This window comes from Rhincodon typus, chromosome 5, assembly GCF_021869965.1.
Source record: "Rhincodon typus isolate 14 chromosome 5, sRhiTyp1.1, whole genome shotgun sequence".
NCBI classification, from domain to species: Eukaryota; Metazoa; Chordata; class Chondrichthyes; order Orectolobiformes; family Rhincodontidae; genus Rhincodon; species Rhincodon typus.
Window position 1 is genome coordinate 103925651 of NC_063336.1, and position 19987 is coordinate 103945637.

The window sequence follows — 19987 nt, forward strand, 5'->3', positions numbered from 1 at the left end:
CTCTCTGTCTGTCTCTCTTCCCCCCACCCCCAGCTCTCTCCCTGTCCTCTCTGAAATTTAATTAGTGTTTTCGTCACTTTGCAATTTGACTGTTCAGTTGTCCTCCTTTCCGGCTTACCAATCCTCTTACTTCCCACAAACTCTTACTTCTGAAATGCAACTAATTCTTTATTACTATGTTCTTGCTGACTTAATTTAAAATTTGATTTTTGTAATTTTATGTTTAAACTTTGTCTTTAGACCCTTACACAATCTTACTACAGATTCCAAATCTTTGATTTTCCTTCTGTAGATCTGTCTTCTGACTCTGCTGTAGTTTAGGATCTGTTCTCTTCACTCCACAATTCCGGGCTTGGCTTTCACTTTATAAGTTTTTTTTTCCTCTTTGATTTTATATTCTCTGTTGCTCTCTCTTCCTTTTGAAAACCTCCAGAAATGTCCTTTCTTCAGCTGGGCTTGCAATGACCCCTCTGTGTCTCTATGTTTGTGAGTGTCATTTGAGTTTTAAAAGTTATATGCTTTGCATTATCTCAATACATCTTGAAATACTTCCAAGAATAGTTACTGTTGAAGTTGTGGAAACATGCTATACAAAAGCAGGCTCTGTTATGGTAAAATTGGTCAAAGTAAATTGTGGTAACTTCTTAGATTTTTACACACTTAATTTGCGCTGATCAATTTCATTCCTGTTTCTAGCCCCTCTGGAGGTTTATTGACTCTGAGCCTGTTGAAAAATTGTTGGCATACAAATCTGAAGATGTTCGGGAAATTGGGCGTTTAAAGTCATCAAATGTTTGTGGTTACATAAAGTTGAATGAATCTGTACTTTTACCAGAAGAACTTGATGATGATTTCGATACAGATGCTTCTACAGGTAGGTATATTTGAGGAAGTAATCTAATTGATGGTTTCTGGTTACATGGTCTGATCATTTCGAAAATTGCCCTTCAGCCAATTTACCTTCTGTTAGCATAGTTGAAATACCAGTGTATTGACTTTACACTTCTTTAAAATATTAGCGTACAACGCTTAAGCTATTTTAAAAAAGTACTTTTCTCATTAGCACTGGGTGCATGTGGCTTCCTACGGTGCAATTTCGCTGAATTATTTGTGCAAGTTAATAGCTTCTCAGTTTTTCCTCAAACCCATTCTCAGTGACTTGTAGTGCAACACACCCCGTGAGATAAAATCGCAGAGATTAATGTTGCCTTTTGTGGAATGTAGCACAGCTGAATGAAGGGTGTGCTCTTGAACAGTAATGACTACTATGGAGAACTTATAAATCCTCAGGATATGTAGATAATTATGGTTTCTTGTACTTGATAAAAACTTGCACATAAACTATATTCTTTGATTGTTCAAATTGACTTAAAAATCACTTACTTAGTACAAATACATTTTGTGAAGGAAACTTGAATGTTGAGTCTTCAACTGAAAACTAATTATTGGAATTTGGTTCTTTTGAAGCCAATAACTTGTGCTGATGATCTGTTTGACTCATTTGCCTTAAGATATTGTTGCTAATATTGTGCAGTAACATTTTGTCTCAGTTCTGGTACTACTTTCCATTCCCTTTTTTTATGAAGGTGCAGGGAACCTGGACTTGTGCCTCTGCTGTCAAAAGGATAGACAGGTGAACTACCCCTACAGTCTCCATCAATGCCCACTTTGGCTCCTGACAATTACTGCCTAGGCAGGACATCTCTAATCAGTGCTAGAAACAGGCAAGATAGCTTAATAAATTGTAATGCTAAAGATGCCTTAAGCTATTTGAACACATTTAAACATACCTATATTACATTGGGAAGGGGCTTTATCAGTCTGTGAATATAGAGAATTTTGTGTATAAGTAGAAAGAAGTGGGCTTTAGAAGTTAAGAAAGCAACGTGAAATAATTGGATGTATTTACTTCATTCAGTTATTGCATTGATTCAAAGATCAGGACATAGACAATATTAAAGATTCTGAGCACTGTTCCTGGTGCAAAACTTTTTTTTTTCAGAATCCACAATGTGTAAAGTGTTTCCTTCACCTCAGTGGAAATGTTCTCCAAAACTGTTTGGCATCTGTTTCATTTGACATAGTCATTTAAGGGCCAAATCAGGCGAATAGATTTAAAATGAAAAGTCACATTTCTGTGTCACAGAAAGGAGATTTCAAGTAAGATAATAGGAAGAATGTTTTTGAACTCTCTGCAGCCCTGTCTCTGTTCATTAAGATCTAATCCACTGGAGAAATGGGCAAATGGTCTCTGATACTGGCTCCTAAAATACCTCTTCTTAGGGGATCTAATGCAGAGAAGTTCACTGCTTCGATTTTTGCCAGGTAGCTGTCGAATTTGGCTCTCAACTAAAATTGAGTGTCGTGTTTTGGCCCTGCCGCCTCACTCTGAGGGCTTCTGGAAGAGGAGGGATATGACACTAAATGGAGGATTGTGGCCTGTACTGGTCCTGTAAAAATTCCTAAAAGAGGAAGTTTCTGTCCCAATTCTTTTCATTCAAAATGTTTGAAGTGCTACCTCGTCAATGTGTAGTTGAAAGTCAATGTTTCCTTTTCTCTTGGTTCTTTCTTAAAAAGTGTGTATTTTTCATTTTGTTTCTCTACCAAGCATACTTCTGAACACTGAAATGTCCAGTCCCTTGTTCTGAAATGATGAAAGGTCAAAAATCTGAAACATTAATTGTTTCTCCTCTCCATAGATGCTGCCTAACCACCTGAGTATTTCCGATATTTTGATTTTATTTTAACCTCTACCACAGGCTCGGGACCTTTTCTTGTAGAGGATGCTTCTGATGGCTTGGCAGTCGGGGCTTATTAACTTATAAGCTTTTCAGTCGTCATTTCACTGATGTGAAGTAGATTTCCCTTGTTTACCTCTTCAGTAGCTTTGCCTTTAGAAGGAAACTTTGTTCTGTCCTAAGAGAAATAGAATCAGTGTTGACAGGCTGCTAGAAGAATGTTATTCATGCTTTGTTTCCTGTGAGCTTCCACATCCACTTACCACCTTTCAGTTAAATGTGTGTTTTGTTTCTCTTTTAAGTTTCATTTAATAGTACAGTGCAGATGGATGCCATTTGAGTAAATCAGTGCTGGCTCTTTTGAACAGTCCAGACAATCCTAATCCTCTGTTCTCTCATTTCCTTGTAATTTTTTTTCTACGAGTATTAATTCAGACTCATTTTGAAAGGCACTATTGAATCCATATCCACCACCCTGCCAGGCAGTCCATTTCCAGTACTGGCCACTTATTGCAGAAAAGTTTTATGCTTTCTCTGGTTCTTTGGCCAATCATAATTATTTGCCATCTAGTTGTAAACCTTTTTCTCTATTGGAACTGTTCCTCTTTATTTACTGTTTGAAACCCCATCACGATTTTAACACCTCTAGCAAATCTCTTGTGATCTTCTCTGACCTAAGGAGACCCTCTGACCCTAGCTTCTCCAGTCTATCCAAAAAATATAAGCCCTCCTTTCTGGAACTATTCCAGTTAACTTTTCTGCACCTCCTCCAAAACTTTCACAACCTCCTTTAAAATGTGATGCTCAGCAATGGGGCTAATACTCCAGCTGGTTTGGCAAGATCTCCTGTTTTTTTTTAATGCTATTTATAAAGCTGAGAACCAATATACTTTTATTCTCATGTCTAAAGATATTAAGCATTTGTTCTTGTCCTTTTTTGAGACGGTCTCTCTCGCTGATACTACGTTGTATATCTACATGGCTGTTTGAGCCTGCCCTCAGCAGCCCTATTAATTAATATGAAATAATGTATTAGAATAAAAATGTTCCTAAAGGATTCCCATCTTTTCTTATCCTTCCAAGTGGCTATTTGCTTGCTATTCTGCACTCTTATCTGACTGCATGAAAATGACTCCTCCTGAAAATGATTATCCAAAGAATATTTACTTGTACATGCTGCATTGTTGTCAGGCAAGATCAAACATTCGGCTTGATTTTGAGCAACTTGGGACACTTCCTGAAGATATGGGCCATTAAACATCCTGAAACTTTGAGGTGACATAGGAATTGCAGTTGACAGGTCATAGCTTTCCTCTACTCTAATAACAAAATTAAAATAAACATCAGGAAATTAAGTAATTGCTGCTAAGTAAGTTTTAGCTACACTGGACCAGTCATATAAATACTGTGGCTACTAGAGAAGGCCAGAAACTGGGAATTCTGTGGTGAGTAACTGCATCCCTAACTCCCCGAAACCTGCCTGCCATCTACAAGGCACAAGTCAAGAGCATTTTGGGATACTCTTTACTTATCTGGATGAGTATGATGGCTGCAGCAATAGAAGAATGTTAACACCATCCAGGAAAGCCTGCTTGATTGACATCACCTCCACTACCTTAAGCATTCATTTGCTTCTCCTCCACTAGTACGTGATGGTGGATGTGTGTGCTATATACACGATAAATTGCAGCAACTCACCAAGAATTCTTTGACAGCACCTTCAAAATCTTTGTTCATCTGAATGGTGTTATTCAACAGCAAATGCGGGGGAACACCACAACCTACAAGCTCCTCTTCAAGCCACACACCATTCTACCTGGGACTATATTGTTATTCTTTCAGTGTCACGGGATAAAAGCCTGGAACGCTCAAACATCACTGGGAATATCTACCAGATGGTGTGCAGCAGTTCTAGAAGATGGCTCATGGCCACTGTCTTGAGGGCAATTGGGAATGGGCGATAGGCCACTGACACCAACATCCTATGAAAATGTAAGAATGTTTGCAAATCTCATTACATCCGATTTATGTGGAATTTTTTTTTTGCACCACTATTTTTCTTATTCCTTTTCTTTTTATTTCTTTTATTAGTATTGATTTGCCACCTATTGATATGGGAGAACAGTGACAATTATCCATCTTTGGTGTTATCCATCTTTGATGCTCTTTTTGATGGATTAGCACATATTCTTTGCTTCATGAGTGGTAGAATTTTGTGCTAAATCAAGTAATGTCTTATTTTAAGATCTGGTTTTATTTTCTCTACAAAACCCTGAAATAGTTTGGAGAAAACATTATTGGTAGTTTCAAACATAAAAATCTAATGTGGAATTTCTGGCCAGGTTCTATACTTTGTGTGGTTGATAATTAATTTGATTCTTCACGTGCCCCTATCCTGACTGAACTCCTCAGACTTCCTATATTGCAGTAGACCAGATGCATTTGTATCAGCGTTATAAAATATGCCAGATTTTAACTTCAGTTACAATAGACACAAGATTTTGACAAATCAATTCAACACAATTGGGCACGTTCTATCTCAAATTTTGTGTGCAAACCAGTAACTTGCCACTCTGTTGTATTAAGTATTGATGCTACTCCATGGTATGTCTGTATTTTACTTAACTAAAGTGAAGTGTCTGCTTTAAAAAAAACTTATACCTATGCAGTTCATGTGTTTATATTTGTGTTGTATGTGTTTGTGGATGTTTAATTCTAAGCAATATCTTTTTTGTGCTTAAGTTTAAGACACAAGTCTAACCATTTTTAAAAGATTGATTCAGAAATTTTAATTGCTCAACAGAATATATCCAGCGACAGAAGAGACAAAACGTCCTAGATCCTGAAAAGAATACTTGCAAAATGCTAGTTGTAGCAGATTATCGCTTTTTTAAGCACATGGGGCGTGGTGAAGAGAGCATCACCATCAATTATTTGGTAAGGATATTCCAAGATGAATAATTTTAAATGTACTCTTTGGTTTACTGTTAAGCTACCTTACCTTTTAGCTCTCACAAGCAATGAGCTGAGATTATTAATGAAGTGCATTCATATTGATTGATCTTACATATTTGGATAAATGTATGCATTTTAACTGGCTCTCTGTTTTTCAAACACTGACAGTAGTGGTAGCTTGAGAGCACTTTGTCTACTTTCCTGTCAGTTTTGTCACTGGTAGTTTAAATGCCCCTGTTCTGTGTTGTATTTGGATTCTAGTGTAGAGTCACTGGACTTGAAACTTAGCATCTGTGGGAAGAAAGCAGAGTTGCCAGACCTGAGTTTCGCTGGCAATTTCTGCTTTTGTTTCAGATCTCCAGCATCTGCAGTTCTTTGTTTTGTTTTGTTTTGTGTTGTATTTGAACTTGTTTTACACCTTGTTAGCACAGGCTTCTAGATTACTGATCCAGTAACATACCTAATATTTTAACATAATTATCTTTTCAAAAGTACACATGCACGTTTTTAATTTGATGCAAAGTCTCGGAACTGTGTATTACGGCTTGCAAGCACTTGTAAAATCTTCTTTGATAAGGCTGAAAGTTTCCCTTTTACATTGAATTTTTAATAGTATTCAGATTCCTGATCCCAGACCAGTACCTTTTAAACTTGAAAAAATAAGTTGGAAAACTAACCATAACCTTTGAAGACTGACTAACTCTTCTTCACTGAACCTAAAATAACAAAATTATTTTTATTCTGTAGTTATTTTTATGGGAGGCATGAGGAGTAAAAGCGATGTATATCATGTTGCCTTTTCCTTAATGTAGTCCTGTTTACCGGTTATTTAAAACTGTGAAGAAAATAAATGAATGTATTCTTTCATTACCTTTGCGTAACGATTTTCTTGAATGAGTTTTCAACAGTCTCATTTTAAAATGAATTTTCCAGGCTTGATTGGATAGGTTTTATTTGGCAATGATATATTCGGCAATGATATATTCCTCAATGGATCCATAAAATGGAGAGAAGAACTTTGAGTACAGGAGTTGGGAGATCATGTTGTGGCTGTACAGGACATTGGTTAGGCCACTTTTGGAATACTGCATGCAGTTTTGGTCTCCCTCCTATAGGAAGGATGTTGTAAAACTTGAAAGGGGTCAGAAAAGATTTACAAGGATGTTACCAGGGTTGGAGGGCTTAAGCTATAGGGAGAGGCTCACTAGGCTGGGGCTGTTTTTCCTGGAGCATCGAGGCTGAGGGGTGACCTTATAGAGGTTCATAAAATCATGAGGGGCATGGATAGGGTGGGGAGTCCAAAACTAGAGGGCATAGGTTAAAGGTGATGGGGAAAGATTTAAACAACCTGAGAGCCAACTTTTTCACTTAAAGGGTGGTGCGCGTATGGAATGAGCTGCCAGAGGAAGTGGTGGAGGATGGTACAGTGACAACATTTAAAAGGCACCCGGATGGGTAAATGAATAGGAAGGTTTTAGAGGGAGTGGGCTAAATGCTGGCAAATGGGACTAGGTTCATTTAGGATATCTGGTCGGCATGGAAGATTTGGACCAAAGGGTCTGTTTCCATGTTGCACAGCTCTATGATTCTGTAAAAAGGAAAAACAATTTATTTTCAAAATATGATTACATCACTGTGCTATTCTAAGGTTAATTGTTATTCTAACCGAATAGTTTAAACTTGCTTTTCTGAATACAGATTGAATTGATTGACAGAGTAGACGATATTTATCGGAATACCACTTGGAACAGTGCTGGTTTCAAAGGATATGGAGTGCAGATAGAGGAGGTAAATCATTCAAAATATGCTGAATTTTTATTTTTAACTCACGGCTACACAAAGTCAATAGTTCAGTTCTTATAATCTTAGTTCTGTTGATTTGACTGGGTGGCTGTCTTCCTTTTTAAAGCTGTATTCATAGGCCAGTACTGAATTTGAAAAGTAATCCTGTCAACAGTCTGGCTTATTTTCCAACAACCGTTATTGTGGTGTCACTGCAAATGACTTGAATGTATTTAAGTAGGCTTGTGGGTATTTGAAGTAACATTCAGTACCTTTGCGTCTGCTTTTTGACGATTGTGTAGCAAAGTTCATGCGATGGCCTGTGTGTCTATTTATTTCAGTTTTTGATAAAATGATAAGAGTTTGGCCTAAAAATACTTAATAAAAACCAAAAGAACTGCGAATGCCGTGAATCAGGAACAAAAACAAAGTTGCTGGAAAAGCTCAGCAGGTCTGGCAGCACCTGTGAAGGAAAAAAGCAGAGTTAACGTTTTGAGTCCGGGTACGGGATCCTCGGAAGGGTCACTGGACCCGAAATGTTAACTCTGATTTTTCCTTCACAGATGCTGCCAGACCTGCTGAGCTTTTCCAGCAACTTTGTTTTTGTGCCTAAAAACACTTGTTGGAGTATATTAATTGCACTGAGAATATTTTTAATTAACCAAAGTTATTATCACAGAATAAAATTTAAAGCTTAGGTAGCAGAAATTGTTTCCCTAACTGGTAACAGCAGTCACACAGGATCAGGTTAGTGTTAGTTAACAGGCATTGTGTATCCAGCTATCCAACATTTAGTTCATAGCTTGCAATTGTGTAGCCCATAAAAAATGAATGGCTCTTAACCGAAGTCACAGAGGTGGGGACAAGATAGTCAGTCTGTAAGTCACAGAGATTTGGGAGATGTTAAGGAAGCCCTTAAGGGAGAGGAGCGAACTAAGGTCTTCTTGAGCAGATACTGGAATTCATGGCTGCCGGAGGTGACGCAAACAGTGGGATACACAAGTTTGGAATGAAACTGATCAGATTTAGGAAGTTATTTCTAAGATTTGAGGCTATGGCCGTAAGAAGAGGCATGGAAAGATTTTAAAGAGAAGATATGACAATTATGTGTGGTGGAATGAGCCATTGTAAGTCAGTGAGGGCATGCGTAATGATTCTTAGCGCAGTAACTGTATTGGGTAAGCTGTAGTTTTTTTTTTGTTGAGGCGTGGGGTGAAGAGAAAGAATGGGCTGCCAATAATGAGTGTATTGGAGTTGATAGCCTACTTTACACAAATTCAATAATTATTTTTAGGATCCTTGCAACAAACTAACTTCTGCCTTTCCAAGGGTACAAAGACATGAGTAAGGATTTCAACAACAGAAGGCTGAGGTAGAGACAGAAATGACCTTGGAACAGAGGTGGAACTAGATGGGCATTCTGATTAAATGAGTCAAATCTCATCTCAAAGTCAAACAGGATTCCAACGTTTAAAAATATTCCATATAAGCCAGAGACTTTGGTTATGGAATTGGTGGAGTTAGCAATGTCAGGGTGAGCCCTGAAGCGGAAAGGCACTGATTCTTCTGAGAGTCTTGGCAATATTTATAAAGCACCTTATTAATGCAGTGAAATATTCCAAAGTGCTTCACAGGAGTATTGTCTGATAAATTTGACCCTGGGCAACACAGAGTTGAGGACTATTGGAGCTCAAACTGGCTAGAAGACCAGTAAACAAAGAAGTGATGGGCAATTGGGACTTGGTGCATGTAGGATGTGGAAGCAGACATTTGGATGAACCCAAGTTTACAGATAAATGTTTAGGCTAGGATAGTGTTGAAATAGCCAAGTTTAGAGGTAACATTGGAATGAATGAGGGATTTGGTAGCGAATAAGTCCAATGCAAAGAGCTTTAGAAATCATACTTCCCTACAGTGTGGAAGCAAGCCATTTGGCCCATCTAGTCCACACCTACCCTCCAAAGAGCAGCCTGCCAAACACACTCCGTACCCTATCCCCGTTGCCCTGCATTTCTCCTGGCTAACCCACTTAACCTACACATTTTTGGACTACAGGAGGAAATTGGAGCACCCAGAGAAAACCCACGCAGACACAGGAAGAATGTGCAAACTCCACACAGATAGCCGCCTAAAGTTGAAATCAAATGCAGGTCCCTGGTGCTGTAAGGTAGCAGTGGGCCACCATGCTGTGCTCTGCATGGAGGCAGTTTTTGCTAAGGAGGTGGAAATAGGCATCCTGTCGACAGCACAAACATGCCGTTGGATGATGGTGGAAGCCTTTTTCGTTTCCTCATGATCTCATTGTTTCATTCTATCTCTGACTAAGCTATGCTAACCCCTCCTACGTTCTTTTCTTTGGCTTAGGTCTACCACTTTGGAAGGTGCTATTTTAAAGCGATTTATATCAGTGCATTTTTTTTAACGTTACAGATCATTGTCAACAAAGAACCAACAGTGGTGACTTGGGGGAAGAAACATTACAATATGGCTGGGAGTTATCCAGAAAACAAAGATGCTTGGGATGTTAAGCCTCTACTTGAGGTAAGGAAGACCTGGAGAGAGAAATATTACTTTCAAGGAGCCTAGTTTTGTTATAGACACTGAAACTATCTCACAATTTTAAAGGAATTGCTACTTCTAAGTTATAGTTGATGCACTTTATATACTAAAAAATTTGAAAATTTCCTAAATTTATGTAAAAACAAATACAAGACTATAACTGTAAAAATTCAATGATACGTATTTTTGGAACCTAATATGTGTTAAACGACTGATGAAAATTCATACAAAATGAATTACAGTGGCACCACCTGCACCTAAACTGAAGGGGCACCAATATTCTTGCAGAGAGGTTTACTAGTGCCATTCAGGAGGGTTTAAACTAGTATGGTGGGGTGTGGGAACCGGAGCAGCTGATCAGCATGAGGAGAAAGTATTGAGGTTAAATAGGCTGAACTAGCTGGACAATGAACTAGCTCATTGAACAAGGCAGGACTATTGAGGAGGACAGGAGGGAGAAATAATAAAAGAAAGCTGGAGGGCAAGATGGAGTGTTTAGCCAAACTTAGTTATTTTGTACAAATGCATAGAGTGTAAAGAATAAATTAAGTGAGCTGTAGGCACAGATTCAAAATGCGAATTGAAATAGTAGCTATTATGGAGACATAGCTGCAGGATGGTCAGGCCAGGGTTCATAGTTCCTTGAAAGTGGAGTTGCAGGTAGATAGGATAGCGAAGAAGGCATTTCGTATGTTTGCCTTTATTGGACACAGTATTGAGTATAGGAGTTGGGAGGTCATGTTGAAATGACTGTACAAGATATTGGTTAGGTCTCTTTTGGAATTCTGGTCACCCTGCTATAGGAAGGACATTGTGACACTTGAAAGGGTTCAGTGAACCTTTACAAGGATGTCGCCAGGGTTGGAGGGTTTAAGCTATAGGGAGAGGCTGAATAGGCTATTTTCCTTGGAGTGTCGAAGGTTTATAAAATCATGAGGGGCATGCATAGGGTAAATTGACAAGGTCTTTACCCTGGGGTGGGGGAGTCAAAAAGTCGAGGACATAGGTTTAAGATGAGAGGGGAAAGATTTAAAAGGGACCTAAGGGGCACCTTTTTCCACACAGAGGGTGGTGCATGTATGGAATGAGCTGACAGAGGAAGTGGTGGAGGCTGGTACAATTAAAACATTTAAAAGGCATCTGGGTATATGAATAGGAAGAGTTTAGAGGGATAAGGGCAAAATGTTGGCAAATTGTATTAGATTTATTTAGGATATCTGGTTGGCATGGACGAGCTGGATTGACGAGTCTGTTTCCGTGCTGTACATCTCTCTGACTGGCAACTATAAATATCAGGTTGTAAGGTTTACAGAAGGGATAAAATGGAATTGCAGGTGGAGTAACATTATTGATTAGAAACAGAATCACTTCCATGGTGAGGGACGATGTAATGAGGGGAAAGCACCCAGTGGTGACCTTATGAGTGGGACTGAGGAATTGGTAGCAGTTCAGAAGTGCTAAATTTATTGTAAAACTACAGTACAGCAGAAGAAAAGGCCCTTTGGCTCACCAAACCTGTGTTGATTCCTAGTCCTTATTTAGATCTGCTACTTATTGCCCATGCGTGATATCTATCCCTCTGTTCACCGCATGTTCATGTGTCTATCAGGATATGCATTAAATGGCAATCTCCATTGGCAATCTGTTCCAGGCATTGACCATCCTTTTGTGAAAACGTTTTCCTGCCATTTTCCTCTAAACCTTTCCCATCTCACCTTGAACCTGTGCCCTTGTGTAGTTGACCTTTCTACCCTGGGGAAAAAGCCTGACTATCCACCCTGTCTATGCCTCTCATAATTTTGTAGATGTCTATCAGGTTGCCCGTGAACCTCCGTTTTTCCAGTGAAAACGATCTGAGTTTATCCAACCTCTCTTCATAACTTAAAACCCACCAGAATGGGCAAGTTTCTGGTCAACTTTCTCGGCAGCATCTCAGAAGCATCCATGTCCTTCTGGTAGTGTGGCAACCAGAACAACATGCAATGCTCCAAATGTGGCCTAGCTCAAGTTTTGTACAGCTGTAACATAACTTGCCAGATTTATATTTGATGCCCTGGCCAATGAAGGCAAGCGTGCTGTATACCTTTTTTGACCACCTATTCACCTGTGTTGCCACTTTGAGGGATCTGTGGACCTGTATGCCCGGATCCCTCTGTCAGTGCTCCCAAGGGTTCTGCCATTTATTCTATAATTCGCCCTTGAATTTGATCTTCCAAAATGCATCACCTCGCATTTGTCCAGATTAAACTCTAGCTGCCATTTCTTTGCCCAAATCTACAGTCTATCTATATCGCGCGGTATTCTTTGACAATCCTCCTCACTATCTGCGACTTTGCCAATTTTGGTGTCATCTGCAAACCTACTAATCAGACCACCTGCGTTTTCCTCCAGATCATTTAAATATATTACAAACAAAAAGACCCAGCACTGATCCCTTCAGAACACAGCAAGTTATTGATCTCCATTCCCAAAAACATCCTTCGACCTCTGCTGTCTGTCATCTATGATCACACTAGTTTTGTATCCATCTAAGCTCACCCTGGGTCCCATGAGACTACCTCTGTACCAGCCTGCCATGAGGTATTCATCAAATGCCTTACCAGAGTCTATGTAGGCAACATCCACTGGCCTTCCCTCATCAATCATTCTTGTCACCACCTCAAAAAAGTCAAAGTTGGTGAGACATGATATTCCTCGCAAAGACCCATGCTGCCTATCACTAACAAGTCAATTTGCTTCTAAATGTGAATAAATCCTGTCTTTCGGTATCTTCTCCAACAACTTCTTCACCACTGACATCAGGCTCACCAGGTTGTACTTACCTGGATTATCTCTGTTTCCTTCTTAAACAAAGGAACAACATTGACCATTCTGCAGTCCCCTGGAACCTCGCCTGAGGCCAAAGAGGATGCAGAGATATCTATTAGGGCCTCTGCTATTTCTTTTTCTCCCACACTGTCCTGGAATAGATCCTGTCTGGCTCTCGGGACTTATCTACCTTAATGTATTTCAGGACACCCAACATTTCCTCCTTCATTATATTGATTTGCCCAAGAATATTTACGCATCTTTCTCTAACCTCAACCTCAACCTCAACCTCAACATCCCCCATGTCCCTCTCTTTAATGAGTACTTTACATCAGTATTCACCAATGATCTCGACCATTTCCTCTGGCTCCATGCAAAACCTTCCTCCTTTATCCTTGTGTGGACCTACTCTTTCCCTAGCTACCCTCTTGCTCCTAATATATGTATAAAATGCCTTGGTATTCTCGTTAACTTTGCTGGCCAAGGATATTTCATATCCCCTTCTAGTCTTCCTAACTCCCCATTTGAGCTCCTTCGTACTTTATATTCTTCAAAGACTTCATGTATTTTTAGTTGCCTAGAGCTTGGGTATGTTTCCTTTTTTTTGACTAAACTAATAATTTCACCTGTCATTCCAAGGTTCCAGAATCCTGCCTTTCCTGTCCTTCATTTTCACGTGCCCATCCTACACACTAATCACCTGGTCCTTAAATGACTCCCACATGTCAGATATGGATTTACCATCCAACAGCCATTCCTAATCCACATTCTGTAATTCTTGCATAATTTGATTATAGTTGGCCTTTCCCCATTTAACGCCTTCATCTGAGGTCTACTCTTGTCCTTATTCGTAAGTATCCGGAAACTTGTGGAATTATGGTCACTATTCCCAAAATGCTCCCCCACTGAAACTTTGATCATCTGGCCGGGCTCATTTCCCAATACCAGATCCAGTATGGCCCCCTCCCTCGTTAGACTATACATATACTGTTTCAAAAAGCCCTCCTGGACATACCTAATAAATTGCTCCCAATTCAAATCTCCAGTGCCAAGGGAACCCAGTCAATGTGGAGGAAGTTAAAAACCCCACCACAACAACCCTGATATTTTCACATCTTTCCAGAATCTGACTACATTGTTTCTTCTTCTATCTTCCTTGGCAGCTGGGAGATCTATAGTACAATCACAGCATTGTGATTGCACCCTTCCTTCCTCTTCCTGAGCTAAATATATAACAGAAGTTCCCAAACTGATTATGCCTGTATGAGTTAATTTTGTCGAATAGTAGAAATTTAGTTTCCTTGTTTTAAGTGTGCTTTTTCTGAAGAATCAATTTTTTAACTCTTCAGCAATTCAGCGCTGATATAGCCAAAAGTGCTTCCAAAGTTTGCCTTGCACATCTGTTTACCTACCAAGATTTTGAACATGGAACACTTGGATTAGCTTATGTTGGATCTCCAAAATCACGTGCATTAGGTGGCATATGCCCTACACGTAAGTCCAAATGTAAATGAAATTTTAATTTTTAAAATTTACTTCAGTAGTGAAAAAAATAAGTGGATAAAATGCATTATTATTTTAAGTTAACCACATTGGAACAAAATTGTTGAATAATGAAAATGAGATACTTTGGGACTAATTTACACATGCATGCAACAGACAGCAAGTTTTGCTGGTTGCACATGTTGGGAAATCATGGGCATGCTACCTGTGATTTTTCTGCTGAATGTGTGAAATGTTCCTACAGTTTGTGTAATTGGACAAGATTTCTCCTAGCAATATATAAAAGTATATGAATATGAAGACCTTTGTGATCCTATGGAGACCAAAACAATGAGAATCTTTTGTCTTCATCTTTTGGGAAAAGTGCGTCAATAGCTGTGACATGTAGGAATGTTTTTTCACCAGCCTATGATCACCCAACCATGGAGAAGATAGTGTACCTGAATACTGGATTAACCAGCACAAAGAACTATGGGAAAACAATCCTCACCAAGGTAAATTATGCATTACAACTTTCTTCGTTTTGTCTTAATTTTCTTTCAAAATTTTAACTTAGTCAGGCTTTTAATATATGGATTTTGCTGAAGTTGAGAAGAACTCGTATTGTTTATTTTGGTTACTTGGTTCTTGTTGAAGAATAAATTAGTGTATTAACATACGTAAGTACACTTACTGTTTTGTGATTTTTATTTTAGCTTTGCTAGCAGTTAGTTCAAAAATAATGTAACTGTTATTCAAACTGGTGAGATACAGTTATCTTGATATACCAGGGCCGTATTGTTAAATGTCAAGGTTTATAGTTAATACTCTGTTACAAGGAGTCATCTGTTGCTTATTTTTCCCTGACCTATCCCCTTCCTCCCAAACTTCAATCACACCAAATATTTAAATGTCATTTTGAGCTTGGGATCACTTTTAGCTTGTTAGTTGTGAATTTGAGAATTGAATTGAAAAGAAGGGATGGGACAGGAAAAAGTAAAACAACTGGATGCAAGTTGTAACCTTGTTCTAAATTCAACTTCTTTTCCTTTGTTGCACACTCTTGATTTCTTTCTCCACCTTAAAGAAAATGTCCAGTCTACAAACTGATCCAGGTCTTTGATGGCATAGTATTGACATTTTGTGAAACGGTCAAGTTTTTTTATGGGACTTAATTGATGAGTTGGAATTTGTACTAAATTGTGGCCATGATCACTCTGAATTTTAAAAATTCACAATTAATTTAAAATGATTCAGATTTGGCAGTAGTGCCAATTGGTTATACTGTGAATTTTATTGTACTGAATTTTTTTGAATGTGGCTAATTGCTGTATGAGCATAAAATGAAAAATATATTGTCTGTTGAGTCCCAGCTGTTTCATGTGTGTCCTTTCCTTTTGTCTCAATCAATAGAATCCCTACAGTATGGAAACAGGCCATTTGGCCCAAAAGGTCCACACTGTTTGGAGCATCAGTATCCCACCCAGGCCCATCCCTCTATCTTATCCCTGCATTTCTCATGGCTAACACACCTGACCTACACATCCCTGAACACCACAAGATAATTTAGCATGACCAGTCTACCTCTCTTGCTCATCTTCGGACTGTGGGAGGAAACTGGAGCACCCAGATGAAACCCACGCAGACATGGGAGAATGTGCAAACTCCACACAGACAGTGGCCCGAGGCTGAAATCTGCACTCTCTTTCTTTTACTTTTTTGGACTCTGTCTGAATTTTGACGTTCATTCCTTTTCATTTACAGGCTTTACAAAAGTTAGAGCTGACTTGTGGTGGAGAAGGGAATGGAGTAACAATTTCAGTTCATTTGTGTCATTCTAGATCTTTGTGTGCCAAATTCCCCTTGGTCTTGTGCCTGTTTTGTGAAGAAAAAGCAATGTATGGAATGAAAACAATTCTCTGGTTCAGTGATTACTATATGCTTTAAATCATTGTCTAGAAACTTATAGAAAACAAATGTTTAATTTTAAACCCTGTAATCATTCAGTATTTGGGATTGATTTGGAATGTGATGTGCTGTTTTGAAACGGGGTGGGAAAAATCTCTCATTGTGTTTATCTTTCATGGCTTTCTTCTCATTTCTGAAAGACTACACAATGGTAGATTGTCTGTCTGTTGAATTTTAAGTTGTAGATAGTAGTTTATCTAAAGAATTTTATTGATTTTAATTTCAAAATAGGAAGCAGATCTTGTTACCACTCATGAATTAGGTCATAACTTTGGAGCAGAGCATGATCCAGATACCCAAGAATGTGCCCCAACTGATGATGATGGTGGGAAATATGTCATGTATCCCATAGCAGTGAGTGGTGACCAGGATAATAACAAGGTACTGTAGAACTGAGTTTTTATTGCATGTAGGTTACATCAGTATTTAGATGACCTAGTTTCTAAGGAATGTACCACCAATGCCCTGTTAAGATTTAATTGACTAGCCCTTGGATTTTTGCTGATCAACCTTTTCTTAATACATATCAGTGCACTTAAACTGTAGAGCACTTGTTAAATAAAACATAAAAATGAAGATGTTCAATGCATATTATTATTTCTTTTATTGTTCATACTTGGGTTCTGAATTTAAATCCAGTCCAGAGTGATGACATTACATTGAAACATAGTCTATTCCTGCTTCTATTTTCTATTTGGCTCTTTGAGCGAGCTTCGCTGTTTATGATCATGGCTGATCATCCAATTCAGTATCCTGTTCCCACTTTCACCTCCATACCCTTTAGCCCTCTCAAAAACGCTGTTTTTGGCCTCAACTGCATTCTGTTGCAGAGAATTCTGCAGGCTCACCTCTCTCTGGATGAAGAAATTTCTCCTTGTCTCAGCCCTAAATGCAGTAGGATTAGACCATGACCCTGGTTCTAGATTCTCCAGACATCACAAACATCCTTTCCTGCATTTACCCTGTCTAGTCCTGATAGAATTTTATAGGATTCTTTTTATCTGCCATTAATACAGTCCTAACCAATGCAGTCTTTGCTCTTATGTCAGTCCTGCCATTCCCGCCATTCCCAGGAATCAGACTGGTAAACCTTGTGCACAAATCACAAAAGGTTAAAATACAAAAGCCAGAGGAATGTTATCAATCATTAGGGGAATTGAGTACAAAATAGGGCGGTTATGCTTCATTTATACAGACTAATGATGAGACCATAGCTAGAGTACTGTATACAGTATTGGCCACCTTATTTAAGGAAGGATGTAAATGTGTTAAAAGCAATTCACAGCAAGTTTACCAGAGTACTATCTGGAATGGGTAGCTGGTCCTACAAGAAAAGGTTAGACAAAGTAGGCTCGTATCTGCTGGAGTTTAAAAGAGCATGCAACTACTGTTGAAACATACAAGATTGTGCAGGGATAGACATGGTGGGGATATTTCTTCTTATGGGAGAATCTTGAACTAGGGATCACTTTAAAAATAAAGTGTTGACAATTTAAAACAAATGAAGCAAAATTTTTTTCTCTCAAAAGATCTGAATCTTTGGAACACTCTTCCAGAACAGGTGGTGGAAGCACGGTCTTTGAATATTTAGGGAAGAAGTGGATAGATTCTCATTACACAAAGGTTTAAAGTTTGTCGTGGTAGGTGAGAATGTGGGCTTGAAGTTAAAATCATAGAGGCCATGATCTTATTAAATGGGAGCGAGTTCAATGGGTTCCTTGTTGGTGTGTTTACCAAAGGCTTTACTGATGTTTTAGCCTTTCCATGTGGTGTAAGAATAGGAGTTGGATTTGTGCACAGTGTTCTTGTGAATTGTAATAGAGAAGCTTGAAGAAAGAGCAGTTGCTTATGCTGTAATTCAGTTTAACTTGGCATACAATAGCCTGGAAGAGAAACAAACATAAGATGGTTTTGTTTAAAACTACTCTATAATGCTTACAGTGCTTTGAGTCTTTAAATTCTGGTGAATGCATTTTACTTTTCGTTTGAGATTTTGTGGGTTCTCTGTCAACCGCTTGATCTATTGATAAAGGTGTTGAATAGCTTTTCTCTCTGAATTCGAGAAATTATCCACCAATTGCCTCAACACTGTCAAAAATGCATGTGAATTGAAAGTTTTCTATGCTTGAAAATCATCATAATTGAAATAACTATTTTTCCATTTATTCATGTTTAAAATGTTTAATGGCTTGATTCCATAATTGTGACTCAAACTACATGATTCTTCAGCTGTTCTCCAACTGCAGCAAACGATCAATTTATCGAACACTAATTAATAAAGCGTCCAAGTGCTTTCAAGAAAGAAACAAGAAAGTATGTGGAAATTCGCGTGTGGATGATGGGGAGGAATGTGATCCTGGGCTTCTACAGCTAACTGAGGACAAGTGTTGCACTCAACAATGTCGACTCAAAAAAGATAAGAAATGCAGGTAAAGAATTAAAGACCATCAAATAATTCTATTTTGAGCAACTACTTAAATTAATAAACAGTATTCATTTTATTTCTTCCTTTAGATTGTTGCTTGATATAAATTGATTCTGAAAGTACAGATAATGTTTAATGTTTTGTCTGAAAATTTGAAGCTGGCTTTTGTTCTGTGTTTTTCAGTTAAATATTGTCTTCATCAATCAAATCCTTATGCAAGACAGATGAGTGTTCTAAATAGCAGTCCCTTTATAACGATATTTCAGATAAGCTGGCAATTCACCTTTTACATTCTTGAATATTCTTTACAACTTTGAAATGAAGATTCATTGCCATTTCTTGTAAGATTTTAAATTCTAGGTTGTGGACTAGAATCAGATTGCTCAGGATTGTCCTAAAATTAACAATGCCATAAAGTAAAAAGGTTCAGGATGCCAATAGCACAAAATTTAAAAAAAAAATTATAAATTTAAAAGTTATAAAAAATTCTCCAGTTCAAATAGTTTTTGAATAAGAATGCATTTTAAGAAGAATTATAGTCATATGGCACGGAAACAGACCCTTTGATCCAACTCATTTACGCTGACCAGACATCCCAATCTGACCTAATCCCATTTGTCGTCATTTGGCCCATATCCCTTTAAATCCTTTGTATTCATATACCTGTCCAGAAGCCTTTTAAATTTCGTAATTGTACCCGTCGCCACCACTTCCTCTGGCAGCTTGTTCCATACACGCACCATCCTCTTCGTGAAAAAGTTACCCCTTGGGACCTTTTTAAATCTTTCCCCTCTTACCTTAAGCTTATGCTCTTGAGTTTTGAACTCCCCACCCTAGGAAAAAGACCATAGCTATTCACCCTATCCATGTCTGTCATGATTTTCTAAACCTCTGTAAGGTCACCCCTTAGCCTTGGACGCTCCAGGGAAAAAAGCCGCAGCTTAGCCTATCGCTATAGCTCAAATCCTCCAGTCCTGGCAATATCCTTGTAAATTTTTTCTGTACCCTCTCAAGTTTAACAACATCCTTCCTGTAGAAGGGTGACCAGAACTGTACAGAGTATTCCAAAAGTGGCCTCACGAATGTCATGTACAACCACAACACGATATCCCAACCCCTATACTCAGTGTTATGACCAATGAAGGCAAGCATGCCAAAAGCTGCCTTCACCACCCTGTCTACTTGCGACTCCACTTTCAAAGAATTACGCACCTGCACCCTTAGGTTTCTTTGTTCGGCAACACTTCCCAGGATCCTACCATTTACTGTA

General features: G+C 38.6%; 1 protein-coding gene across 1 annotated transcript in view; it reads left to right on the forward strand.

Moving 5' to 3' along the window:
* Positions 1 to 18725, forward strand: part of LOC109924946 (disintegrin and metalloproteinase domain-containing protein 17) — a 45520-nt gene extending 26795 nt beyond the window's left edge. Inside the window, 8 exon segments of the mRNA XM_048597111.1 lie at positions 697 to 874; positions 5542 to 5675; positions 7392 to 7481; positions 9906 to 10016; positions 14192 to 14348; positions 14751 to 14839; positions 16524 to 16673; positions 18522 to 18725. Coding sequence (XP_048453068.1) covers positions 697 to 874; positions 5542 to 5675; positions 7392 to 7481; positions 9906 to 10016; positions 14192 to 14348; positions 14751 to 14839; positions 16524 to 16673; positions 18522 to 18725 — 1113 coding nt within the window.
* The last annotated feature ends 1262 nt before the right edge of the window (positions 18726 to 19987 follow it).